Consider the following 25,753-nt stretch of genomic DNA (forward strand, 5'->3'; position numbering starts at 1 on the left):
AAGTTTTAGCTATCTAATGAAACACTAACAAATTAAAATTGGATGTAATTTATGTATATTGACTCAATATCAATACTCTTTATTCTTGTATTAATTTCTACAAAAATTTTGACAACATCTGTATAATTAAAGCTACGACCAAGAATATCAGCCCAAATCCAACGTATTTCTTTATGATATCCTCTTTTTCACCCTGCAAATGTGTAGTAATTTTGCCATTTTGAATCTCACCATTACTTTCCTGTTTTACGGCACAACGAGTCCATTCGGATTCATCATCTATTATTTCGGCCATCATACTGAATTTACTAGTATCGGTTATACGTACTCGTACCGCAGTGCCAAGTAAATTTTCTCGCATAGGCAACAATATTTGTTCATAGCTTTTATTATGCCCAACATAATGTTGCTTGTCATGTGATATTTCTGTTACCAAGACAGTGTACTGTTCGCCTTTGCGGCCATCATACGGTGAATAGCTGTTAAATAGATCCGTTAACCGTTTGGTTCGCTTCTTTACCAGATTTGCTGGTATCCGTTCCATCCTGGCTGCAGGTGTACCGGGACGTGGAAAGAATTGATTTATAAAGAGACTAGGAAAACGATATTTGGCGCACATTTCCATTGTCTCCTCGAAATCTTCTTCCGTTTCAGTTGGGAAACCACAAATTATGTCTGTGGCAATGGTTACTCCAGGTACAAGACTACGCAGGAAATCTACTACGTGCTCAAATTCGTTTCGACAATATTCGCGTTTCATTTCTCCTAAAACTGAATCGCTTCCACTTTGCACTGGAACATGCATAAATGCATAGACCCTTGGATGATTCAAAACTTTTGCGATTTCCTCCAGGTGCTCTAGAATATATGGTGGATTGGTCATACCCACACGCAGCATACAATGTTCTGGTATAACTTCAACCAAATGCCATAAAAGTTCAGGTAATGATGACCCAATGTCTCTTCCATATGCTCCGGTATCCTCCGATGTTAACCAGATTTCGCAACAACCTTCAGCAAAAGCTTGAATTGCTCGATCAACAATCTCTTGTGGAGGATAACTAACAAGATCACCACGAGCATGTTTAGTTTTGCAGTAGGTGCATTGATTAAGGCAACCAGTGTTTATGGGTATTATTTCAATTAAAGGATTTTTCCGCACCTTTGGTAGTGCTAATCGTGCACCGGCAACACGTTTGCCATGTTCTTTTTTGTTTTGTAACAATCGCACACTATGACCCTTTAATGTTTCTTCCACTACTTCAACAACACGATCAATCTGCTGCACTCCTATGACCGATAGGCCATGTAAATAATCCGATTTGGGTGCCCCTTGCGGTACGCAACCGGCTACGACAACGTGCTTTCCGTTGGCCATGCCAGACTGGATTTCATTTCGAAATGTATCTTCTGAAGGATTCTTTACCGTACAACTGTTAAGTAACCAGAGATCCGCATTTTCCTTTTGATTCGTTAAATTGTAACCGTACGCAGCCAATTGACCAGCCATGTACTCAGAATCAGAATTATTGTGCGCACATCCCCAGGTTTTTACGTAAACCGTCTGAGTTCCTGGTATGACACTCTCGTAAATTTTTCTTTCTGGCAACTGGCGCTCCGCCGATTCCCCATTGGAGTCACTAACAACAATTTGTCCGCGCTTTTTAGGACGTACAGATACACTTTTCTTATTTCTATAACGATCTCGTGGTTTTACGTCGTCTTCTGATATGAGATCCTCTATATCATCGATATTATTTTCCGGTAAATCTTCCATGGCAGCCTGAATATTGTCGGGCATTTTTGACATTTCACCATGTGTTAGTATTTTGTGTTGTGTTAAGTTGATGTTTACCAAAATCGGATAGAGAATTCTCATTCCATCGTGTTAATCGATACTTTTAATTCTTATCGATATTTTGAAAATGAAAAGGGTTACCTTTTGTGTTGTTTTATTAAGTTTCCACAAATATGACTTTCTTAAATAAGGGACAACCAGAAATTTTTAAAGGCTGCTTGTTTACCTCCACTAAATGTCTCCTTATGACCTCTGAGCTACACATATTACTTGATCACAGATTATTTTAAAAGAAGGAACAACAACATTACTAACATCCTTTCTAGTAATTTCCTCAGTGAGATGTCATATGCTAAGGCACCACAACTTCAGCCAGGGAAAGAGTATTCCAGGAGTGACTTAAAACTTATATTAGACGAAGTGGTGCCAAAATTCATCAGAACTCTTTCGACAGTTTAAACAGGACGGCAAATATTAATTATGTATTTATTGTCCTTTGAACTTGGTCAACCAACGGAAAATATTTTTATTATGATTTGTCAAATTCAAACAGCTTCATTACTCTTAAGACTATGGTAATAATTATATTTGTTACTTCTGAATGCGTTGGTCACGTTTCCTTGATTTCGTTCTTGCAAATACTGCAAACTGTTATTGGCTGTCGTCGTCCTCGTCCTATTTGCTCTCGCTCACGCTGCCGCTTATATTTCGCTACCAAAGCCGAGTTATTCAGATCGGGACTACGTGGTGTTTTTGTACAACAACAACAGCAAACACAATTGAAGAAACTCAACGGTACCGCTTCGCCCTCCTCAATGGTTTGTGGTAAATTTTTACCTCGCGTTTCCGGTAGAAACAGGCTCGCCAAGCCACCGATTATTAATAGGGTGCCCATTATAATTAACGGTAATACAAGCATACGTTGGCCCTTAAAGGATAAAATCGCAGAAACTGTTGAAATGATTTGGCAACAGAAGCTTTGCTTCCAGTACTTACCATGTGATTTATAATGGGTATGACAATCGGTCCGATCATCGCAACAACCGAACTGAAACTCATACCCAGGCCACGCACCACTGTTGGGTACAGTTCAGAGGCGAGAAGCGGAAGCACAACAAATGCCGACGAAATTCCCATCTTACCGACACAGTATAACAACAACATTACCTCTGGTTGCTCCTCATATAACAACGTCAATACACAGGCAACACCACCCACTAACATAGAAATGCAAAGTATCCAGCGCCGTCCAAAGTAGCTTAAACCTGGCCACAACATAAAATAAGTGGGCAATTCTACAACACCGGCCAGGAAAAAATTCCATATCTCATCGCCACCCAGAGCTGGTGCATAATAGCTTAATCCGACATAGACACTGGTGTTTGCAAACCAAATTAGCGTGATAATTAAAGTTTTGCGTCGCATATTTGGAGTGCGAAACAAATCCAAAATGCCATAAGATGACTCCGATTCTCCTCTCATTACCGCATCTGTTTGTTGTAATTTTTGTTGCACAATTTTGACGAAATCTGGCGGAATGTTATGACCGTTGACCCGAGCTATAGTTTTCAAAATACGCGCCGCTTCTCGCGTCTTACCCACTGCGATCAGCCAACGTGGCGACTCAGGTAGCACGAAGTAGCAGGAAAACAGCAATAATAAAGGGAGTGAGACAGTCAGTGTGAGAAAGCGCCAATCCCGTATAAGATAGACTATACCAGCTAATAGTACTAGACCACACGAGTAAGCAATATTGGAGACAATTGTACAGAAGACGCGTCTGTCAGGACCAACCAGTTCAATAGCTATACGAGTCATATAAATATATAGTAATAAAATTACTTATGTGCAATATCCTACCTAAAACGTAGGGACTTGCGAGTATGGCTGGCACAGTAAGACCCACCACGAAACGCATACCCAACCATGAGTAGTAGTTCCATGCGAAGGCACTAGCCGCGCATGCGACAATTTCTATGATAAGATATACATAGAATGAAGGACGTCGTCCCCACATATCTTGCAAATAGCCGAATACATAGTTCCCGATCAAACCTCCAACACCAAACAAAACCAAAGCGAGCGTGACCAAGTAGCTCTGATCGCAAACAAGGTTCCACTAGATGGATCAACAAATAGTATTGCAATACTTAGTAACCTGATACTAGATACCTCGTATAAAATATTACCTCTGTAACCACGGTGCTGGTGTACATGCCACGATCGTAATACCAGCCATGTTGGCAGGCTTGTATCTGCGCATGACCAGGATTACCTATCTGCCAGACCTTATCCTGTTGCAACTCAATAGGCGTACGATATTCCATGTACCGCACAATATCCGAGTAGTTACGATTGTACATTATGCAACTTTCGTATTCAACGCTGTTATTTGAAACATCCAATGGTATGCTAAGGTTTTTCACCAACATGCCATAGTCCTGCGCCCATGGTTCCAGTTCGGGTACACGGCACCAGTGTTTCGGCGACGCTGCGATAAATAATTGGCTGTGGATTTAGGTAGTTTATTTGTTATGCAAGTTCTACGACCACTTTCTGATTCACCTGTAAGCATGGAAGGCACAAGGTAGCGCGGCAGGCAACAGTACCGAACAAATAATAATTTTTTGGTACAAACCAAAGGATCCGACCTCTTTAAGTACTTCATCAAAATCCATGGGTGGTATGATAATCAGACGGTTGAACAAATTCTCATAACTTCTTAAGTAGAGGGCTTCCTAAAATGATTGCGCCACAATCCGAACTATGCGCGACACAAAAGCCCACTTGGAACTGAAGGCGCGCGCGACTCAACCCAAGTTAATGGGGAGAATGCTCATCAATTGGCAGCCCCAAATATTTTGTAAATTCATAATTTTATGAGTCGCTGCGGTTTGGTTGCATTGCTGGTGATGGTGATGGACGATTCTATGAACGTCGATTTGTTCGTCTTCCAAATGTGTGATGCCTTAGTTACCCGGTCGACTTTATTTGTGGTTGTTTTGATTCACAATTTCAATTGGTCATAATTACATTATGGGCACTAGTCTGTTTAATTAATTGGCCACCACAGTGCTGCCAAGGTCTCTGTCTCAATGGGAGACTCAAAGACCACATGGTTTCTGGTTTGCGCTTATGTACATATATATACATTTGTATGGGACCCTGCATAACCTCTCATAAAACACAAGCTTCTTAATAGGGTTGGCATTAAACTAGTAATTTTACTTGGTCTTTTTTGGTAGTGTTGCTGGCATTTCCATTATTCCTCAAAATAATTTGATAAGCTTGGGTCGGCTAAGGCTGTTCATTTTCGGGTATTAAAGTTATTTTTAGAGTTACCAAAAGTTAAATTGGCTTACTTCCTTCTTAAAGCCTACAAATCTATAAATATACGTAAATTTCTCCAATAAAAAAAGGTTGGAAGAAGTTAAAGGTCAAGTTATGCTAGATGAGATCGGATCGTATAATCGGATCGTAGATCGTAGAGATATCTCATACCAAATCTAGCGCAGGATACCCTTTGGACAGCTGTGCACGCAGGTCGTTTGTGATACTCAAAAATCCTGGCTGAGGATCCCTGAATCTTCACAAATCGATCAAGTGTTTTTGTTTACTAAAAATTTGGTGATGTCGAAGATGTTTTTATGAAAACCAGAAATATATGTACTCTGATTTCTTGAATTCATTTATCTTTAGTTGCGAAAACCAAAACCTCAATCAACTACTGGGTTGCTGCGAATACTTTTTGTGAGATTATTTTTTATTTGCAATACAAAGCATGCATCTAAATGAATAGGTATTTTTATTTTCCAAACTCATGTATATTTGCAGGTTTGTTTGTATATACCGGATAATTTGAACGTAGACAACTGGAAAAAATGCAATAAGGCATTACACTCACTTAGGCTTGTACTATTATTAGTTCCATAACGAAGGTATGCATCTAACCACTATGTGTGCATGTTAGACAACTATTGTGTTTATTACGAGATAATTAATGTTTCTTCTCACGGAATATCGATAATCCTACATACAATTATTTGAAATTTCACTTCATAATAGTAACATACTACAAGTATACATACTAACGTGATCAAATTGAAAGGTGAATTTTGTCCATTTCATTTCCTTCAAAGTAATCCCCTCCCGCTGCAATACATTTATGCCAACGAATTTTCTAGTCATCATAGCACTTGGAAGAATCCTCCCTCGTGATGGCCATCAGAGCCTTCTTCGATTCAGCTTTTATATCCTCAATTGAGTCTAACGGTGTCCTCGGAGTAATCAAACAAATGCGGTGGTTGCGGCGCGATATTAGTTGAAAATGTGGCGAAATGACCACGAAAAACCAATTCAGTATGAGATGGTGCATTATCGCACTTCTGTGTTCAATAAATTCAGACATAGTAAAAATCGAAGAATTCACTTTTAGAGCCTCACAAAACGACGCGTATCTCAAATACTAATGAATATTTGTCATCAAAAATTTACCAATTCGAAAAACACGCGAGGTATAAAAAAAATTCACAGTAGTAAGTTTACTTAGTGCGTTCCAAAGTAAACAGCATGTGGGCCAATCAAAATCCCTGATCACCGGAAATTCCATCGAAACTATGCGTAAATTCATCAAAAATCAGCCGAAGTCATCATTGAAATTCATGGAAATGGAATTGAACATATCCAAAACATCGATTTATCGCATTTTGACCGAACATTTGGCCTTACGAAAGGTGTGTGCATGGTTTGTTCCACACAAACATACTGACGACCAAAAATTGCTCAGAATCCAACATTCGAAGGACGACTATTTGACCAAAAATCATATTTTAACTATTAACCACTCCCCTTATTCCCCTGATATGGCACCGTGCGACTTCTTCCTTTTCGGAAAAATGCATTTGCCCATGAAAGGAAAGCGTAGAGGGCATTCAAAAGGCATTTTGGCGGCCATACCAGCCAACGAGCTAAAACACTCGTTCGACATGCTTTTGGACCGTGCAAAAAGCTGTATTGAAGCAGAAGGAGACGATTTTGAATAAAATAAACTGATTTTGCCGAAAGAACCATTTATTCTGTTTTTTTAAGTCCTGTTTACTTTGGAACGCTCCTTGTACAGACCTAAAATAATTCTACAAATGATTCCATTATTCTTGTGGACTGCATGCCTGGTATTTTGGATCGAAATCGTTTTATATCGAACCTGTACTCAAACAATGCCAGAAATCCATCGAGATATCATCATTAAAGATTTACCAGCAACAGACGTGACCGAGAAAACAACGGATCAGACCAATATGCTAACTAAGAACTAACAATTAGTTTATTTAAAACACTAACAACTTTTTTAAATTTTTTTAATACATTTATATAAATTAAACATCATAAAAGTAATATTGAACAAAATAAGTTTAAAAAAAATATAAAATTATTAGCAGGCCATTCCAAACTCATGTGCATTATTGTAATTTTTTTGATTCAGCTGTCTACGAGTCCCATTAGGCTTAGTATATACATGAATATTGTGACAATATCGATGTAAATACTAAGCGCTGCAAATATATAATCCTCTGGACTGATCGCGTACCGATGTTGACCGCCCAACATCATTTGTATATCAAAGATCAGATAGAAGGAGAATATGAGAATTCCAAGCGAGCAGTAAACTATCAAAAGCGTACGCGAAGGCACAAATATGGCTACGAGTCCGATTATAAGTAAAATGATTGAGCCAACTAAAAGGATGGCACCACAGGCGGTAAAGTCTATGGCGGTTTGCATGGCAAACACGGTGAGCACAAGAACTACGAGCGTCGTTATGCCCAGCGAATATAGGACCTGTGTTGAAATGTTCGGAAAATTGTATTAAAGCGCTTGATATTTATGTCCATCATTTATGCTATAGAATACTAACCGTATCTGGCGAGTACCTGATGGCAATACAACCTAGCAAAAATGACTCGGCCAACGTAAAGAGTATAAGTAGTATGAAATTTAGAGGAAAGCTGCGACGAACGCCTTCACAGCACGCGATTGGTATCATGATAGCAACAATGCAACCCAATGCCACCCACATCAGCCAAGGACGTTCGTCCACGAAATCCTGTATCTCATCTACGTAAACGAACGCGAAGATAATTCCGAATGTTATGATGAGTTGTACCTGTAAACATTTTATCCGCGCATATCATTGGTTCGTAAGCGCTTTTACCAGCGTACTATTCATACTCACCGCAATAATACCGAACACCTTCGTGATAAACGCATGGCGTACATATTTGTCGTCAAAATCTTCAAAGGTCAAACTTTCTAAATCGCGTCTTTGCATTTTGGTCAATAAATTCTGGCGACTCATGCAACCAATCTGTATATATCAGAAGTTGTAACTAATTTTCTTTCCGAGTTCCTCAAATCGTTTGCGTCAAACAAAGCGTTGAAGAAAAAAATTAATGTGTTGTCAGAAACTTCCAATATTTCGTGATTTATTTACACATTTTGAACTATTTTCCAATCGTCATTGATGAACTTAAGTTTTTAATAATTACATACGTACATGCTTTCATTATCTACATAACTACTAAATACTCCAATGATTTATGTAGAATGATCCTTCTGTCTGTGGTCAAATATGAACTAAAATGTGTTGAGTCTATCCATAAGAGATAGAGAGGTTATCTCGGTGATTTTAAAGCATTGTTTTTTTGTTATTTTTCCGATATTATTAACAGTGGTGGATGGATGACTCACATGAGCAAAGTTTTCGACCTTCATTGAATGCTAAATAATAAAGAAGAAGTTCGAAAAAAATACTTTTGCTACATTTTCAACGATTTTGTAGACATTATTCCTTCGGAAACATAACATTTCAATTATATTTTTAACTAAAGTTTTTCCATACTGGAAACCGTCTGTCTGAGTCAAATTTGATCAGATGGTTTGTACTGTAATGTGATGGACCGTACAAGATTTAACGGCAAAAGAATTAACATAACTGAACGGTTAATGTGGGATAGGGTTAATTGCGTGTAGATGATAGAACCTTGATCTTTAAATTGATACCAAAGTAAATGACTTGCTGCACAAATTCTTTAAATTTAATTAAAATATTTATTTTAAAGTGTTCGCTCTATTGCACACAAATTACTTTTCTTAAATAAAAAAAAATCTCTATTATGTAAACTAAAGTTGACCACTTAGTTACGGGACGCGCCAATAATAGCCAATATATACATGAAGATATTTATGATATCCAGGTAAAGATTGAGCGCCGCAAAGATGTACTCCTCCGGACTAATGGCATACTTATGCTTGCCGCCCATCATCAGCTGTGTATCGTAGATCAGATAGATGGAGAAGATTAATGCACCAATGGATGAGTAGACAAGGGTTATCACTTTGCCGGGTATGAAAATCGCCACAATACCAAAAATGAGGAATACAACTATGGCCACCAATAAAATGCCACCACACATGGTGAAGTCCCATTTCGTTTGGAAAGCGAATAGTGTCAAAGCTAGACATACAGCAGCTGTGATGCCAACGGCCATCATAACCTAAGAACATACATACATGCCTATCATTTTCGAAATGTTGAAAGCAAAGCTCCCTCACCTCGTTGGCGGCATAGTAGGTGGCTGTTACACCAAGTAGAAAAGACTCGGCCAATGTGAATAGAAATAGAAATATAAAATTTAACGGTGTTTGACGGCGTACGCTCTCACAGCAGGCCATGCATATCATGGTTACCAAGAGCACTGCCAACGCCACCCAAAATATCCATGACGTATGGTGAACCCAATCCCTGACTGCATCTACGTATATAAAGATCGTGATAATGCCGAAAGTGATGAGCAATTGCACCTGAAATGAAAATACAAGTATCTCAATTAAATTTCCAAATAAGTCAAGCATGTGTCGCATACCATTAGTATCGAATAGACTTTGCGTATGAAACCCTTTCGTATGCTCTCTTCATCGAAGGAGAAGCTTTTCGCACCTTCAGCATCGTAATTGTGATCTGTATAAGCGGCTAAGAAAAAATTAGTATACGAGTTATGATGAGTTGGTTTTTTATGTGTGAAGTGTGCATTATTCGTGTGTTTGAGTGTATTTTTGTTAACGAAAAATGATCATCTCCTCAAAATGTATAAATAGTTGATGGAAACTTTACAACGGTCTTCTGTGAATATATTCATCTACTGTCTCGGTGAGGTATGCGCTTTTTGTAGGAGATATTAAAGAAAAAGATCAGTATTATCAACAAAATGATTCAAAAGATCGAGGAATTCGCAAAACTCTAGCAATCATTTGAGTTTCATTTTAGAGTTAAGTAATTGCTTTGCGTCGGTATTTAGAATCAGTGATTACTGAATTTGAATTTGATTTTTTTAACTGCATTTTTCGAATTCTGAGCAGAGGTGATACCAGATAATATGTATAATTTAGTGTCAAAATTATACATATTATCTGGTATCACCTCTGCTTTAGCCCGGAAGTTTGTAACACCGAGAGGGAAATATACCTACATCAGCGTGACGAGCTGACTCGATTTTTCGCCACTTCGCGTACTAGTCCCTCAGTTTTTGAGATATCGATCTGAAAATTTGCTCAGGTCCTTTTCTCTCTAAGAAACTGTTCATATGTGTATACCATATGGAAAACTTTTTACTTGACGAGATAGCTTAATGAATTTTGCCATAAATAATTGTGCAAGACAACGATAAAATCGTCCAAAAAAATTTTAAATCGGCCACGATAGAATATAGATGCCATATAAACTGATCGATCCAAATCAAGTTTTTGTATGGAAATTGTATTTTTTGTTTTTGAATGCTTTATAGCTTCGGTGCAACCGAAGTTATTTTTTTCTTGGTATTTGTAACATTGAACTTATTTTTCCTGTAACACTAAACTTATTTTCTTGAAATTTTGGTTTGCATGTTTCTGTGATTAATGATTAGCCTAAATAATTCATAAAGTGATAAGAATACAGATTAATTTTTGAGTGTTATGTGCGTAAAGTTTGTGCGTTTATGTGCGTGTAGATTATTATACATATATGCTTACATATAATGTTATATGTATGTATATGTACACATGTCGGTGTAAGTGCAAATTGTAAACAGAAGCAGGCATTATTCCATTCAAAAGCAATAAGAACTTTATTTTCAGCGTAACATTGAGTGCAAATAGCTTAAACAACAGTTATTACTAGCTACAGTGCGTTTAGCTCAGTACTTTAAATTTTTTGCGGCGACAGAAAGTAATAAAATCCGTTTGAATTGCTGCCACAGGGTGTGCTAAATGTATGACGCTTACACAAACATACATACATACATATATATATATACATATATATATGTACATATGTAAATATGCCGGTTGTTTTGTTGTATTTTTCTCAAAATAAATAAAATCTTGAAGAGTTCGCGGCAGAAGAGTTGGAGAATGAACCCAAGTAATGTTTTTTTTTGTAAAGATTGGTCTAGCGTTGGCACTACAGACCTTTAGCACATTCAGCATTGAAAATGTTAAAAATAATGTAAGTAAGAAAACGGTTAATCAAATAGCGAATGCGTCTGTCCGAGTTATGAAATTTCTTCTAAGCAAAAAAAGTTTGTAGTACCCCATACACAGGTCTCGCGATAAACTGGTGTTGCTATTTTAATCCACACTACTGTACATATATGTGTATATACAAGAAATCAATTTCTTACTTTTCTAGACCATGCTAGTATGAACTAAGCTCATCCATTTAAGGTGAATACGTCCAACTACTTGCGAATAGAAAGCAAAGCTTAAAACAAGCATGCCGAGTATGTATGTACATATGTATGAATGTAATACCTGTGTAAATCGGTAGTTAGAAATAGAAGTAGCAACAATTTTCACAATATATTTGCACCATGACTCATACTCTTGCGTTGTTAATCACTTAGTTAATATAAAATAGTATCAAGCTTATGACCGCTAGTGATACACATTCTATTGATTACTAATCTTTCGGTACCAGTACATACATATATGTACATACATATATGTATTTCATATCTTGACACTGATTCCTGGTAAAGTTTTAGCGACAGTATTGTAATCTTTGCACTTGGGGTTCCCCGATGTGTTTACTGCACTCTTGTAAGCGTATTTGTATATATACTTGCCTTGGTACATTTTTCACTTTGATTGCAGAACTTTAAAATTTTAATTTTATTAAAAAAATTGATAAAGGAGCGTTAAATGTAATGAGTTATAGCGAGCGTTTAAATTCGTACTGTCGCTTCTCCAGTCGAGTATCCAGCGTAATAGTTAAGACACGCAGGTGTTCCATTCCAGCCCAATTTGTTGATAAAGTATTTAACTTATCTGCTGATAACGAAACGCATTGATAAACATTCCCAAGAGTGTCTGGATTCCAGTTCGCTTATGTGAATGTTATGAAAGAAAAACGAGAGCGCAATTGTAAATTGAACCCAAAGTAATTTCTCGAATTAAATAAAAACAAAAAGAAACGTTAACTTCAGGAGGGCATTTCAAAGCATAAAAGGGTATATAGAGATCTTTATCATGATTTTGATCATTTCGTTTGTATGGCAGCTAATTGGCATAGTGGTCCGAACAGAACAATTTGCTCGGAGATTTCACTGTTAACTTGGAAAACAATCCATGCCAATTTTAGTGAAGATATCTAGTCAATTAGAAAAGTTTTTCAAGCACATGCTTTAGATCGTTCCGTTTGTATGGCCGCTATGTCGGCGGTTCTGACAAATGAACAGGTTCTTGGTGAAAAAAGAATGAGCTCAAAATTTCAGAGCGATATCTCAAAAGCAGGGGGACAATATAGCCCATACTTATATACCGACTTATGGCTTAATTTACTGATCTCGCCACGCCCATCATTTATGTACATACTTACATATGTATATTATGTAGTGTCTTCGACGCTTCCTTCTGGGTCTTATAATCTTCGTGACAAACCCAATGTACTCTGTTCTGGGTATACAATTTTCTGAAAATCAATGCTGTATAATATTCAAAAAGTACAAACGAGGTATTAAGTTAGCCTTATCTATGAAAGTTCACCCAGATTATTTCTTGTAGTATTTATATACAGCAGAGTTTTATATAGAATAAATACTTTATTGTAAGTTATTTTTTGAAGTTGCATATATATATTTATTACATTAATTCAGTTATTAACCAACAAAATGTACATAGGTTTATGTTGATTTCAACGGTTTTCATTAGTTCATTTTCAATAGGACTTTTTAGTACATACAGTTTAATAAATCGTTAAATAAATCCTTTTTGCATTTGCCATTCATGTTTGAAAACCGTTCAGCGGGAATCCTCTATAGCGACTATGATTTGGTAGCAATAACAATTTCCCTTTTTTTGGAATAAGCGAATAATTTCGTGTCATCATTACTTACTTTTGATAATATCGTATTTTGCAAGTATGAAGCCTAAAATATTAAAGATTCGTTCATCTTATTAAATAATTTTGAATATGTACTACAGTTAACAATATAATAAAAAAAAAATAATAATTATCTTAATAAACAAAACAATAGTTGATTAGAAAATATTCATTAAGTAGGTGCATAAATACCTACATACATATGTATATTATTGTAACAGTTCCAATAAATGTTTTTGTTTTTTTACTTTTTGGTCAATGTTCTCTCTGGTTTCTACTGTTATTCTCTAAAGAGAGTAATATGCTTTTCACCGGTAAATATTCATATTCAAATATTAGTCTTTACACTGAGTTATTGTTTTGGAAAAAATCACCACAAGTGTTGACAACTGTGCTATAATTTTTGAAAAAATGTTGAACAATAGAGATTCCGCGCACTAATTAATTGATTGGTTAATGATAATAAAAGCTTTGTACATAGCACAGTATAAATTAAAAAGTTAATTTGATTTGAGATTCACAAATTTCACATATACGATTACATATTATAAGTTCAAAAACTGGTGAGCATGTATAATGCTAGAAAACAAATTTTGAAAATGGAAACATATAGAAAATTATTCTGCAACTGGCGTTTTCAAAATCTAATCAGCTGCCTTAGCAATATAAGCTTTAAATACATTTACTCCTAGTCTCTGGATGCGCCTATTATTGTCAAAATGTACATGAAGATGTTTACAATGTCCAAATACAGATTAAGCGCAGCAAAAATATATTCCTCTGGGCTAATCGAGTACTTATGATCGCCGCCCATCATGAGTTGAGTGTCGTAAATGAGGTAAATAGAGAAGAGTAGCGCACCAATGGATGCGTAAACCAGTGTTATGATTTTTCCTTTGATGAATATGGCCGCAATACCGAATACAAGGAATACAACCATAGCCACAACTAATACACCTCCACACATGGTAAAGTCATATTTGGTTTGAGTGGCAAATAGTGTTAGGGCCAAACAAACCAGAGCTGTAATTCCGACTGCTAGAAGTACCTGAAGCATTTGAAAAAAAAGAAAGATTTTAATAAACATATTAATGGAAAGGGATAATCGTAAATTTACTTCTTGTGGTGCATAGCGGCTGGCGGAAACTCCCATTAAAAACGATTCTGCTAGTGTGAACAAACCGAGGAAAATGAAATTCATCGGAGTTTGACGACGTACACTCTCGCAACAAGCCATGCAGATCATTGTTACAAGCAACACGGCCAATGCTACCCAAAAGATAGCTGGATTTCTGTATGCAAATTGTTTGGTGGGTTCATGGAATACAAATAGAGCTACGAAACCAAAAGTTACAACCAATTGACCCTGTTTAATAAAAAAAATACATATTAATATTTTCACAAGTAAAGTAAGTAAAGGTTTAACACACCATAAGTATCATGTAGACTTTGCGAATAAATCCTTTGCGTATGCTCATATCATCGAAAGAGAAATTCTTTGGTTGACCTTCGGGATCATCGTAGGCGCCATAGCCACCGCCCGCTGGTGGAGGCACGACAAAGCCGGGTTGTGGTGCGTAACCACCAGGTGGGTAGCCTCCTGCTGGTGGATATCCTCCTGCGGGTGGGTAACCACCCTGTGGTGGATAACCGCCCCCTTGTGGTGGGTAGCCGCCTTGTGGTGGATAACCACCATAATATTGCTGGTTAGGGTCTGTGATGATAATGTGTAAGGCATGTCACGCAAATTAAAGTTTATTGAATTATAATTGAAAACTTGTTAACAAAATGCTTTAACAAATGAGAACATTAGAATGGAAATAAAAGGAATGGACAATACAAATGTTTCAAGCACAAATGCATAGGTAAAAAAAATTCGAGCACTCAACGAAAATATCTACATGTGTGTATATGATTGTATGAAAATTTTTCGTTTTGATGTTTATGAATTGATTGTTGTAGCAATATTAATTTCGTAACGTTAATAGCTTCACCAACGATATTTTATCATTAAGGTATAAATGTAGGTATATTATTATGTTTGTACATATATCTACTGGATATGAAAGTGTTTAGACAGTTGTTTTCTTAATGTTTTTATCAGTTGTGGAACATGTACGTACATAAATAAGCACATACATATGTATATGAGTAGTACTAATTACATGTGGCTAAACTAAGAGCATTTAATTAATGTATCTTTAACTTGTATTGTTTCAAATATGCAGACACATTGAATTCACTTTAAGTAATTTAATGATAATAAACACTTCAAACATGCAACTACAAATTACTTGAGTAGTTGAGTTAAAAAAAAAGCTTAAATTAACCTTGATACGTTGGGCCAGTCTGCCACGACATTACTAGAAACGTGTATTGATTTCCGGATAATGAGACGTTCGCAAATATTTCAAAACACTTGTTTTTGCTTTTCCAATTATTGATGTTTTTTTTTAAACTATGAATGTCTAATTGGAGATGTGTAAAAAAAGAAAAGCAAGATTATTTAGTTGTGATCTCGTATAACTTACCCATATTTTTTTCTTATAGATTAAAGTGGATTTATACTTTTTTTAAAATACCTGTAAAATATAAAAAGTATGCAATCCGTTAATATAAATATTGGTAAAATTAATAAAATATTACATTTAATTAATGCATATGAATATAAAATAAATTAAAGTGTTTTGGAATTGAAAATGAATATCCCTCAAGTCTAGTTGATAGTCAAGTCAATTGAACATATACATTCCTGTTTCTAAATTTAAATAGTTCACATATTTATCGTTTTCTGTTTTATCAAATTTCGCAATGGCAGTGACGACATTAAATCCAATACTAAAGCATTTTTATATTCTAATACGAGTTTTTCCACAAACTGCCTTTACCTTGCCCTGTACACACCCGAAAGATAGCATCGTTTTTATGCGGTGTAGTATTATGTGTAAGAGAAAGATTGATTACAGAGAAATGACTCATGGGATGTGGAAGACCACAACAGTTGGCCTCCAATTGCCTTTCAAAGAGGAAGTAAAAAAAAATATTATTGTTAATCCCCTCTTTATCAATTCACTTATATACTCATAAAAATCATACTAATTGGCTTTCGTTGCAACCAGAATTAAGCGAAAGCAACGATAATGGATTCTCCAGAAAAATCTTTAACACAGTTTTACGAAAACATATGAGACCGCTGCGAATTATCACGAATTTGTAAAAAATTTTCTATTTTTGATTACCTTCCAAGAATATGACGTTTTTCAACAGAAAACTCTGCAATATTTATTTTCACTTTTTACTTTTTTTTGGCAGCAACGCAAAAGCGCTATTTGTTTTGGTCTCGGTAAAATTGCAATTGCGGCAGATACGACGAAAATTTTCCTATTGTAGCGCAGTCAACCGCAGCCAATTTTACAATGAATGCAACATATGCACAGGGTTGCTTCGATTAATAATAGACAAGAATGATAGAAATACTTTACTTGAACAATAGAAAGCTTTAAAGTATTGTCAAAAAGTAAAAAATTGAAATTTCGAAAAACTTTCCAGCAAAGCGACTATCTAACGATATAGATTCCAGATTAATAACTGCTATTGCCGTGTTTTTTAATATTTTCCTCTTTGAAAATTTAATAGAATATTTTTGAAGTGTAAGACTATAATGTACCATTGGGCTTTAATAATAAAATTTAACTGTTTCATAAAAAAGAAAAAAAGTCATATAAATGAAGTACCCCTTGTTTCTAGGAAAGAAATAGCTCACACACACTTTCAGAATAATAAACTCAATAATTTCTCTTTTCATAAACATCCATCAGATATACATACCAATATTTAAACTAAATAAGTAAAACAAAGTTTTCTTTAATTAAATGATTTTATTCGTTTTAATTTCCTATTTAAATGAGTTTTAAAATTTACTTTATTAACTTTTCTAAATTTTCTTTTGTTTTAGTTAAAAAATTGTTTTTACTTAAATCTGAACACAAATGGAATAAACAAGAAAAATAAATATTTTTAATTTCTACTATTTAACCAGATTGCGGGAAAAGTAATGACGATTTTGTAGGCGTGTCCGCGGATTCATTATCTAAGTCTGTGAGATTATTTGCTGAGCTTACCTGAAATACAATAAGATAAGAAATGCATTATATATTTAAATAATATTTGTTAATGCTTATAAGTATTTACAGGCGTAACGGAAGTAATAATAATTTTCGTATGAGATCTTTGTTGCAGCAGAGCGGTATCTTCTGCCGCCACTTCGCAGTCGAGATCAACATTAGCACCGGCATCACTGTCGATCTCCCATGAGGGGTAATGATCCATTTCGCCTTCGCAATTAAGATCCTCCTCTTCGAAGTCTTCAACCTCATCGATGAGTATAACTAGAAAAAATGTTGAAAAATAGTTTTGATTTAGATAGATAGATCATAAACTTAGAGACTAATTCATTCGCAACTTACTTGAGTTTTCCTTTCGTAAATTCGGTTTTAGGCTACTACTTAAGGGTTCATTTAGACCAGGTATCGTTATAGCAAAATTATCTTCTTTATAAATTCCTCTATCACAAGGATTGGAGGCGGATCTGCGTGAAATTGAATATGTACAATTCTTTAACTGTAAACATTTATATTCCATGTAAATGACTCACCTTAGAGTTACACGTTTTTTTGGATTTTCTATTTCGGATATGGCATTATCACTATATAGTTTAAAAGGACTAACCGACGCCAAATCGAAGGATGGCGCAAACGCACGCCCATCGGAAACCTACAATATACAGATCGTTTAGAACAGTTACAATTATTGTTATTGTTACAAATTGAATACTTAGTGCCTTTTTCTGAATGTCTGGTTTACCGAAAAAGCATGCTTGGTCGAGTTAATCAGAATTTAACTGACAGATAGTAGCTAACCAAACATTGAGAAAACGACTCCTTAAAATACTTAAGACAATTTTAATTTAGTTTTTTTAATTTATATTTTAATTTGTATACTTTTCTGCTTACCTTATTGTCATCCCTGACCCCGATTTTCGTCGCCGAGAAGAAATCTCTTCTAGCACTGATTGTCGCATGTGTACTATTAGTATTATTACTATTACTAGGTTTATTATTGACCGCTGCCCAATCGCCCCGTTTCGAGTGATCTTCATTGTTATTATTGGAATGTTTAACTACAGGCTGTGTAGACAATGGAAGTGCTAAGAAGCGTTCACGATCCTCCATATAAGCTTTAATAAGTACATCTAATTTTTCTTCAATATCAGCGACCTAAGAATTTAAGAAATTTTTAGTTAGAAAAAATAAATATTTTGTGGTTAGTAAAAAAAAATAAAGTGTCTTTTCGTACATTTTCCTTTCAATCATCAAAACGCTTCTATACTTTTTTCTATAGCCTCGTGGGCTTCTAAGTGTTTTAAGGGATTATATCCACTTGCGATTAAAAAAAAAAAATTTTTACATGTACATATTGTCACCTGAAATTCAAAATAACGTAACAACATTTTCGGAAATTGACAGTGGCATGAATTAAACACGACATAAAATGGAACATGAGTGAAAAAAAAATTTTGATATTGGTTAAAACTAGTTTATATCTGAGCGCAGAACCTGAAAATGTTGGACGTATGTAATATTATGTTTGTAATTTGAAGTAGTGAATCATAATCAATAAGACACTCAATTTCGAATTTTTTGATGATACGTTATTTTGCATTTCAGGTGACGATATGTATATTTTAAAATGTTTCCGAAAATTTGAAGCTGATCTGGAAAACAATGGGTTATCCAAGTAGATATACTTTTTCGAATAGCCCTATTTTGACAGTTCACGCAAGAGTCGTGTCAAACTGTTATGTTCTATTTGTTCAGTTTACTTTTACATTTCATCATGAAAAGATTTACACCTGAACTACGTTTACAAGTCATTCAACTTTATTACGAAAGCTCACGTTCTGTAAAGAATGTGTTTCGCGCGCTTTACTCAACTTATGGTTAACATAATCGGCCTGTTGAGCGTACTATTCGCAACACCATGACCCATCTTAAGATCCAGAATTTATTATTGGCTAATATTCGACCGAATAGACTATGTTCAGCATGCAGCGACAAATATACTATATAGCAGGTGTAGTTGAAAGTGTACGCGAAGAGCCACAGCAACTCGGACTGACGTATGGAACGACTAGGCGTATTTTACGTCGAGATCTTAAATTTAAAGCGTACCTTCCCAAGCGATATAGCTTCGCTCTATGGCCTCTTGAAAAGTTCCAAGATCGGACGTTTTCTGGGTTCATGGGTATGCAAACAAGCAAAATTACCCAACATGGGAAGAAGAGTTTCAAGAGCTGCCATTTCATCCAAAAAAAAAACAACGTTTTGGTGTGGTTTGTAAGCCGGTGGAATTATCGGTCCATATTTCTTTAAAAATGATGCCGGTGAGAACGTAACCGTCAATGGCCACCGTTATCACGAAATGATAACCGACTATTTGCTTATAATTTCACGTTTTGGGGTTTTGGGCCGGTCGATTGGCCACTAAGATCGTGTGATATCACACTGTTAGACTTTTTCCTGTGGGGATATATACATAAAGTCTAAAGCCTATGCTGACAATATTGCTTTGACTCAGTCCTTGGAGCAAAACATCGCTCGAGTTATTCGCCAGCCAGTTACCAGTCGAAATGTTAGAACAAATCATCGAAAATTAGATCCAACGGATGGACTATCTGAGACGTAGCCGCGGCCAACATTTGAAAGAGATAAAGACTCCTAAGAATAAATGCCAAAGAATGTTCTTTCGAGTGATCGTAAACATTCTCCATTAAATTTGAAGTCTCTGTGTTTTTTTTGTTTAAAGTAAGGAACTTCGAATGGAATATCCTATAGTTTCGGAGATGTGAGAATTGAGATTTGTAAGGACTGTTTAATGTGGTGCAACATAATCGGCTCGCAAAACACGTTTTTCCCGAAACGATGTTACCACACTGTGTAAGGAAAATTTCTCTGAAACGGCAGGACCGACTGACTAGAAATATTTAAACGACTTTCTTAGATATAAAGTCAGGTAATCAACGAAGGAATAAGAGTTTTGATTAAATTTTTTATTTTTTTTAAACCAACCTGATGGAAATTTTCGCACAAAAGACAACTTTTTTGGGAAGCCGAAGATCGGCTAAAGAATCCAGCGAAAAAATCGATTAAAGGACGTCAAATTATGTAAAGGTACATTGTTTATTAAATAAAATCCCTCTTCTAAGAGTTAAAAAAACGCGTTTTTTATGTCCAGCTAGTGGATATAACCCCTTAATGGATTAAAATTCTAAAATATGCTTTTCTACAGCGCTCTTACGGAAAAACCCGAAGCATATTCGCTGCAGCATATGATCGCAAATATAACAAAAAAATTAATGTGTGTGGTCACCTGAGATTTTTTATCCACCTTCTATTTAAAGCTTGTTTCTTACCTGTCGCTCTACTTTGACTACTCGCGAAGCTAAACTAATTTTAGAAGCGTAAACATCTTTTGATTTTGATCCTTGCTTACCAAGGATTTGGTCGAGTCTAAAAATTTCCAAAAAAAAAAAGTTTTAATTATATAAAATAAATAAAATTTTTTATATTTTTTTCCGTTACCTTGCATGTACATTTTTGACCCGACTTAGCAGGTCCACGTGACCTGCTGCATATTGTTCCATCACATCTTTAACGTCATACGGCTTGAGAGCTTCTTTGAATTTGCGCCGAGCCACAAAGTATTTCAGCTGCGAAAGTAAAAGTGATTTTAGTTGTTTAAAAGCGATCTCAACACGTAGATTCATATAAATATTCATAAAATGCATCTAAATGCTTCTGGAGCGTGTGCTTTCTTGCGGAGGATCATAAAACCCCCAGATATCAATGCTTGGAGGTGCTCTAACGAAACTTGAAATTCAAGCAACAGAACGGAAGAGAAACCGAAAAAAGAAACGTTTGCGCATTTGGTATTTTTTGTCTTTGCTTTGGTTTTGGTCTCTTATGGGATGATGATGCTTCCGAGTGCATTGGATTTTTTGTATCGACTTTTTGCTCCTGACCCACATGGACTAAGTGCACTAACAGACCCGCTGTTTATTATTTAATGCTCTTGTACCAATTAACTGGTTATCATTGGAGCTTAACTGTACAGTATTTCATTACCCTTCGTAATTGAGTACACGCTGTGAATGTGTTTACTCTGCGTTGCTTACCTTTCTGATGAATCGTATGGCCGTCTTATGTTGGCTCGTCAATTGCGTATATCGCGGCTCCTCGTCTTCATCTGCATACAGAGAAAAAATGGCAGAAAAGAAGAAAATAAAAATAGTATGTACACATTTACGAAAATAAATTGATCACAATTTTACGGCCACACAAATCAAATATTGTACAACAACAATGAAATTTACAATTACGAGTATAGAGTAAGTAGAGTAAATATGTAATGAGAGTTCCTATGGCATAATTAGTTAGGCACGAGTATGTGGGCAAATAGTTTAGTAATAATATATGTGGGGGTGTAGTAAGATTACTGACGAATTCAACTAAACATAGTAGCTAAATGATGGAGACATATTTTACGCCGAGTATGCACTAACGAGGGCAAGATCAGTCTGCATTGAGAATACCGAAACATCAAATACAGTTACAACAAAGGTAGGTCCAAAAGTTCTCTATTTGTTAAACAAAATAGGAAAATTTTTGGAAAACTAATAATATTCGACTTATTACAACACACACTAAATAATATTCGTTTTATTTTCGTAGACACTTTCGGGTATAACATTTGGGTTCTAGCATGGTTTCTACACAGCTTGTATACTGTAGTGGGCACAAATTTCGTTTCAGAAACGGGTTTGTCCACATTAGCTATACATACTATTTGCTTGAGTACAGCAATTTCGACTACAAAGGGTATCCATAAGGTTACTACACGAGTACCCACTCTCTGTGCATCCAGCACGCCTACGTGCAACACCGCCGCCGCTGCCACCAATGGTCAAACCACCGAAGCGACATCGTCCCTCACGCACGCTATTGCCGCGCTTGTCATGTACGCTGGCCAGTAGGCGTGGCTCGAGGTATTGCGCCCGATTGTAAAGTTCACAATCACGCGTCTCGTCGCAAGTCGATGTTTGAGGCAGTGAAAAATTCGAACCGAAGAAATCGCCCTGCATGAAGCCGCAAAGTATCACAGGTACTGGAGAGGGGCTATTGCTCGCATTATTCGCCACTATTTCGTTCTTATTCGGCGGTAGCGGTTGCACGCTTGAGACTTTATTATTACTGAGGACTGACGAACAGAGATTCCTGAAGGAATTTGGTTTTTGTTGTGTTGTTGTGGCACATGGTGTTTTGGCGTGCGTTTGCGTCGTTTGTTGTGGTTGTTGCTTGTTGTTGTCCGTTGTTGTATTCCTACAAAAACTTCCAAGAGAAATAGAGCTGAACTTCGGCTGATAATCGATTAGTCGAGGTTTGGGATTTGCTATGTGTAAAACGAAAATAAGTGTTTGGAGAACATTTACATACAGACAATAAAAATATCACATCATTAGAGAGAGAGCTAGCATATGTATGGTGTACTAGCAAACTCTAGCGACTTCAAATTCAACTAGCTGGGGAGGTATAAGGGTTTTCGGAGGATTATCAATATGATCGCGTCTGTTGATTATCTCAAGCCTCTACATCGATGAGTTTGCAAAGGATTTTAAAGTACATATCTTAATGGTGCTAATGAGAATGAAAAACACATACATACATATATGTAAATAGCTACATACTGTACTAGCCTGGCGTTAGAATACTAAAGGAAGTAAATATCATTACTGGCACTGTAGTAAATATGGTAGAGAACAGAGAACCGCCAGCAAGGCGAAATATGCCACTTAAAAGAAAGATCCAATCTGCCATTTCTGTAGATCCTCTTATTATCGTACGGGTACTGGTTTATTTATGTACAGGATTTGTCCGGAAAGAAATACCAATCGTTATAATTCTTTAAAAACATCAAAACAGGCTCCTTCTGCGTCGATGCAACATTGCCAACGCGATTTCCAAGCATTCAAGGCGTCATGGAAGGCTTTCTCCGGAAGTGCATGCTGCTTGGATCCCCTCTGTCATTTCAAAATGCTTGCCTTTCATCGGACTTTTCTGGCAAGGAAACAAAAAAAGTCCGAAGGTGTCACATCTGGGCTGTAGAGCGGTTGCGGAAGCATTGGGATGCCGGCCTTGGTTAGGTAGCTGTTCACAAGAAAGGCGGTGTGGGCCGGGGCGTTGTCGTGGTGCAACCAATCGGCTGCGATGTTTTGTTGAATCAAATCATGGTGGACGATGCCTTTAATGTCAAAAAAGACAATGAGTATCGTTTTCACTTTGGATTTGCTCATTCTCAGTCTTCAGCAGCGAAATTTTCCCGGCCCTCCAGAAAGGCCTGGTGGCACCGAAACACACTACTTCTTGCTAAAGTAACATCTGGCTAAGTCTGCTTGATCATATCAAACGTCTCTGTCGCAGATTTACCGAGTTTCACTCAGAACTTAATCGCGTACCTCTGCTCTAACGAACGATCTCAACCAAATACAATCGTTGCGCGCACGCTCCGAAGAAAATCAGTCCCTTTACTTTTCGGACAAACCCTGTAAGAGATATCGACTAAAAGTCGGTTAGCAGAGAGAAAACCGCTGCCAGGGTTGATTATAGTAAATTCTTGCGGGCCCGGGAGGAACTCGATCTACCAGCCTATCTCCTTCACTGTTCATACAATTACGATATAAAATGCTATGTGGTTCTAGCGGCCCATAAGATAACGAAAATAGAAGAATAAACAAGTTTAAAGAAAGCTAAATAATATTCACAACAAAAAAAAAAGTGGAAATAATATATATGTATGTATGTATGTAGTTAGTGAATTGGAAATAGAAGTACTTGTATAACATAACTTTGAATGTATATTGGCTTTGTAAGAAAACATCAAAACACAAAACTAAAACATATACAAAGTAAATGTAACACATAAGAGGCAAAATTATTAAGAGGACTACAATATGAGCAACAGACAATGTATTATGATTATATTTCGAACAATATCAAATTGTCAAAGCCAAGTCAACTATATGGCACTGTGCTAACGAGTACTTAAGTCAAGCTTTTCAAAAAAGGAAAATTATTTACGGCCAAAAGCCTACCATGATTTTCCTGTAAAGAATTATGTATGCAAATGTAAATTATTCCCATGCACCCTGTATAATATTACTGAATTCAACTATTTTTAATTAATATATTATTATTATTATTATTTATTGTTTATTGTTTTTTTGGTTAGAAGTGATTACAACTAGACGACAACATCCAATGCAATGACGTGAAATTGACAACAACTGCACTTACCATCGGAATTCTTTTTCAAAACACTTGTTTCTACCACCGAATCTTCACTAAAACAGGGATCTAAAGTTTTGCCATTTTGTATTATTTCTGGAAATGTACAGAAGAAGGCAGCAGAAAGTAATAAAAAAATACAACAAAAAGTACTGTGGAACAAAGTGGCACCAAATAAGTAACTTGAATTAAGAAAACCATAAACAAAGTACAAAATTAAAAAAAAAGAAAAAAAGTCACTTTATTTACTTAATTTTTTTCATAACAATAACAACAACAACATTAATGAATTAATTAACGTTAGTGACACGAGTGCATACGAATTAACGAAAACTACAGTTACAATTGTGTCGTAACAATAATTGAGGGAGTGAGTTGATATGCTGCAAAACCCGCACTGCTGTTGCAACCCTGCGTAACTGACAAAATTAAAATTTTTTTGCCAACATATTAGTTACGTATTTGTTTTAAAATTATCACAGACTTGAAAATTTGCAAACTTAAATTTTTGAAACGAAATATCGAAGAAAAAAAACGATAGCGACTAGTTGTAAAAAACACGTTTGGTACTCGTAAGTAATGTGAGTAATGAAAATGTAATGAAAGTGTGCCGAAACCACTAAGTACTTATTAGTAACCATTATGCTTCCTTGTGGTGTTTCGTAATAATTTAGTTAGTAGTGATTTTAGTAGTGATTTGCTTGGTGAATTTATGTATGAACTCTTAAGATGATGCGTCCACATTTTGGCCGTTATGAGTTTTTGAAATTAGTTTCTCTGATGAATATGGCATATGTATGTATGTTTTAATTGCTGTTGTTTTGGTGGTGCAAGCAAGGTGTGTGTCTTACATACGTTTGGATTAGTGGCTTTTGTTGGCAACTAAAACATACCCAAATTCTCCACAGATGTATTAATCTCTCGCATTGTACGCGTGTATTTGGTGATCTTTGACGGGCCTTGCGGTATAATGGTGTTTAGCTCGCGCGGTGGCATATTCTGGCTGCGGTGCCGCCTTATGGTTGGGAGACGCGTTACGAATGAGGCATTGTGCTTAAAGCTAGATGAAGCTCGTCTAAATTGATAGAAAAATATACATACATACATACATACGTACATAGAATCGGAAGTAGGTAGGCG

The 25,753-nt window shown here is 36.1% G+C and overlaps 6 protein-coding genes across 13 annotated transcripts in view; all 6 read right to left on the reverse strand.

Moving 5' to 3' along the window:
- Nucleotides 1-32: 32 nt before the first annotated feature.
- LOC120770865 (threonylcarbamoyladenosine tRNA methylthiotransferase) lies at nucleotides 33-1,844 on the reverse strand. Its single transcript, XM_040098484.1, has one exon. The coding sequence runs from the start codon at nucleotides 1,808-1,810 to the stop codon at nucleotides 98-100; it is 1,713 nt and encodes a 570-aa protein (XP_039954418.1). The 5' UTR covers nucleotides 1,811-1,844; the 3' UTR covers nucleotides 33-97.
- Nucleotides 1,845-2,270: 426 nt separating this feature from the next.
- Nucleotides 2,271-4,637, reverse strand: LOC120772620 (beta-alanine transporter). The gene is made up of 5 exons (XM_040101335.1): nucleotides 4,364-4,637; nucleotides 3,988-4,306; nucleotides 3,659-3,917; nucleotides 2,795-3,603; nucleotides 2,271-2,726 (listed from the first exon to the last, which is right to left on the reverse strand). Exons 1-5 carry the CDS (start codon nucleotides 4,474-4,476, stop codon nucleotides 2,409-2,411), a joined length of 1,818 nt encoding a protein of 605 aa, XP_039957269.1. The 5' UTR covers nucleotides 4,477-4,637; the 3' UTR covers nucleotides 2,271-2,408.
- A 2,601-nt stretch (nucleotides 4,638-7,238) lies between these two features.
- On the reverse strand, nucleotides 7,239-8,222 carry LOC120772267 (protein lifeguard 1-like). The gene is made up of 3 exons (XM_040100770.1): nucleotides 8,031-8,222; nucleotides 7,713-7,961; nucleotides 7,239-7,636 (listed from the first exon to the last, which is right to left on the reverse strand). Exons 1-3 carry the CDS (start codon nucleotides 8,151-8,153, stop codon nucleotides 7,277-7,279), a joined length of 732 nt encoding a protein of 243 aa, XP_039956704.1. The 5' UTR covers nucleotides 8,154-8,222; the 3' UTR covers nucleotides 7,239-7,276.
- A 663-nt stretch (nucleotides 8,223-8,885) lies between these two features.
- On the reverse strand, nucleotides 8,886-12,055 carry LOC120772685 (protein lifeguard 1-like). 2 transcript variants are annotated; one of them, XM_040101422.1, is made up of 4 exons: nucleotides 11,959-12,055; nucleotides 9,721-9,827; nucleotides 9,410-9,658; nucleotides 8,886-9,351 (listed from the first exon to the last, which is right to left on the reverse strand). In XM_040101422.1, exons 1-4 carry the CDS (start codon nucleotides 11,966-11,968, stop codon nucleotides 8,992-8,994), a joined length of 726 nt encoding a protein of 241 aa, XP_039957356.1. In that variant the 5' UTR covers nucleotides 11,969-12,055; the 3' UTR covers nucleotides 8,886-8,991. The 2 variants fall into 2 exon arrangements, with proteins under 2 accessions (XP_039957356.1, XP_039957357.1); XM_040101423.1 differs by having other exon boundaries at nucleotides 9,721-9,815; nucleotides 11,959-12,052.
- Nucleotides 12,056-12,943: 888 nt separating this feature from the next.
- On the reverse strand, nucleotides 12,944-16,612 carry LOC120771418 (protein lifeguard 1-like). 2 transcript variants are annotated; one of them, XM_040099399.1, is made up of 5 exons: nucleotides 16,454-16,612; nucleotides 15,545-15,682; nucleotides 14,645-14,928; nucleotides 14,332-14,580; nucleotides 12,944-14,262 (listed from the first exon to the last, which is right to left on the reverse strand). In XM_040099399.1, the coding sequence occupies exons 2-5, from the start codon at nucleotides 15,573-15,575 to the stop codon at nucleotides 13,903-13,905; spliced, it is 924 nt and encodes a 307-aa protein (XP_039955333.1). In that variant the 5' UTR covers nucleotides 15,576-15,682; nucleotides 16,454-16,612; the 3' UTR covers nucleotides 12,944-13,902. The 2 variants fall into 2 exon arrangements, with proteins under 2 accessions (XP_039955333.1, XP_039955334.1); XM_040099400.1 differs by lacking the exon at nucleotides 15,545-15,682 and adding an exon at nucleotides 15,746-15,796.
- Nucleotides 16,613-17,164: 552 nt separating this feature from the next.
- The window catches only part of LOC120770100 (potassium voltage-gated channel subfamily KQT member 4), a 65,415-nt gene continuing 56,826 nt past the window's right edge, over nucleotides 17,165-25,753 (reverse strand). For 3 of the 6 annotated variants that reach the window (XM_040097270.1, XM_040097266.1, XM_040097267.1), the window contains 10 exons: nucleotides 25,507-25,688; nucleotides 24,623-24,709; nucleotides 21,448-21,518; nucleotides 20,855-20,982; nucleotides 20,686-20,782; nucleotides 18,227-18,490; nucleotides 17,869-17,987; nucleotides 17,681-17,802; nucleotides 17,406-17,602; nucleotides 17,165-17,335 (listed from right to left, as the gene is read on the reverse strand). In XM_040097270.1, coding sequence (XP_039953204.1) covers nucleotides 17,246-17,335; nucleotides 17,406-17,602; nucleotides 17,681-17,802; nucleotides 17,869-17,987; nucleotides 18,227-18,490; nucleotides 20,686-20,782; nucleotides 20,855-20,982; nucleotides 21,448-21,518; nucleotides 24,623-24,709; nucleotides 25,507-25,688 — 1,357 coding nt within the window. In that variant the 3' untranslated portion in view covers nucleotides 17,165-17,245. Of the gene's footprint in view, nucleotides 17,336-17,405; nucleotides 17,603-17,680; nucleotides 17,803-17,868; nucleotides 17,988-18,226; nucleotides 18,491-20,685; nucleotides 20,783-20,854; nucleotides 20,983-21,447; nucleotides 21,519-22,181; nucleotides 22,722-24,622; nucleotides 24,710-25,506; nucleotides 25,689-25,753 lie in introns of all 6 variants that reach the window. The other 3 variants (XM_040097268.1, XM_040097269.1, XM_040097271.1) reach the window with 2 other exon arrangements.

This window comes from Bactrocera tryoni, chromosome 3, assembly GCF_016617805.1.
Source record: "Bactrocera tryoni isolate S06 chromosome 3, CSIRO_BtryS06_freeze2, whole genome shotgun sequence".
Lineage (NCBI taxonomy): Eukaryota > Metazoa > Arthropoda > Insecta > Diptera > Tephritidae > Bactrocera > Bactrocera tryoni.

Bases quoted from the DNA above. Each gene is read 5' to 3' on its own strand.
- LOC120770865 (XM_040098484.1), bottom strand. From the start codon at position 1,810: ATGTCAAAAATGCCCGACAATATTCAGGCTGCCATGGAAGATTTACCG.
- LOC120772620 (XM_040101335.1), bottom strand. From the start codon at position 4,476: ATGGATTTTGATGAAGTACTTAAAGAGGTCGGATCCTTTGGTTTGTAC. The intron at 3,918-3,987 runs GTAATATTTTAT...TGATCCATCTAG, and splicing joins CCAGCACCGTGGTTACAGAG to TGGAACCTTGTTTGCGATCA. The intron at 3,604-3,658 runs GTAGGATATTGC...TGACTCGTATAG, and splicing joins CGCAAGTCCCTACGTTTTAG to CTATTGAACTGGTTGGTCCT.
- LOC120772267 (XM_040100770.1), bottom strand. From the start codon at position 8,153: ATGAGTCGCCAGAATTTATTGACCAAAATGCAAAGACGCGATTTAGAA. The intron at 7,962-8,030 runs GTGAGTATGAAT...AAATGTTTACAG, and splicing joins AGGTGTTCGGTATTATTGCG to GTACAACTCATCATAACATT. The intron at 7,637-7,712 runs GTTAGTATTCTA...ATTTCAACACAG, and splicing joins TCAGGTACTCGCCAGATACG to GTCCTATATTCGCTGGGCAT.
- LOC120772685 (XM_040101422.1), bottom strand. The intron at 9,659-9,720 runs GTATGCGACACA...TTTTCATTTCAG, and splicing joins AAGTCTATTCGATACTAATG to GTGCAATTGCTCATCACTTT. The intron at 9,352-9,409 runs GTGAGGGAGCTT...GTATGTTCTTAG, and splicing joins CCTACTATGCCGCCAACGAG to GTTATGATGGCCGTTGGCAT.
- LOC120771418 (XM_040099399.1), bottom strand. From the start codon at position 15,575: ATGTCGTGGCAGACTGGCCCAACGTATCAAG. The intron at 14,929-15,544 runs GTTAATTTAAGC...TTATCATCACAG, and splicing joins GACTGGCCCAACGTATCAAG to ACCCTAACCAGCAATATTAT. The intron at 14,263-14,331 runs GTAAATTTACGA...CAAATGCTTCAG, and splicing joins GCCGCTATGCACCACAAGAA to GTACTTCTAGCAGTCGGAAT.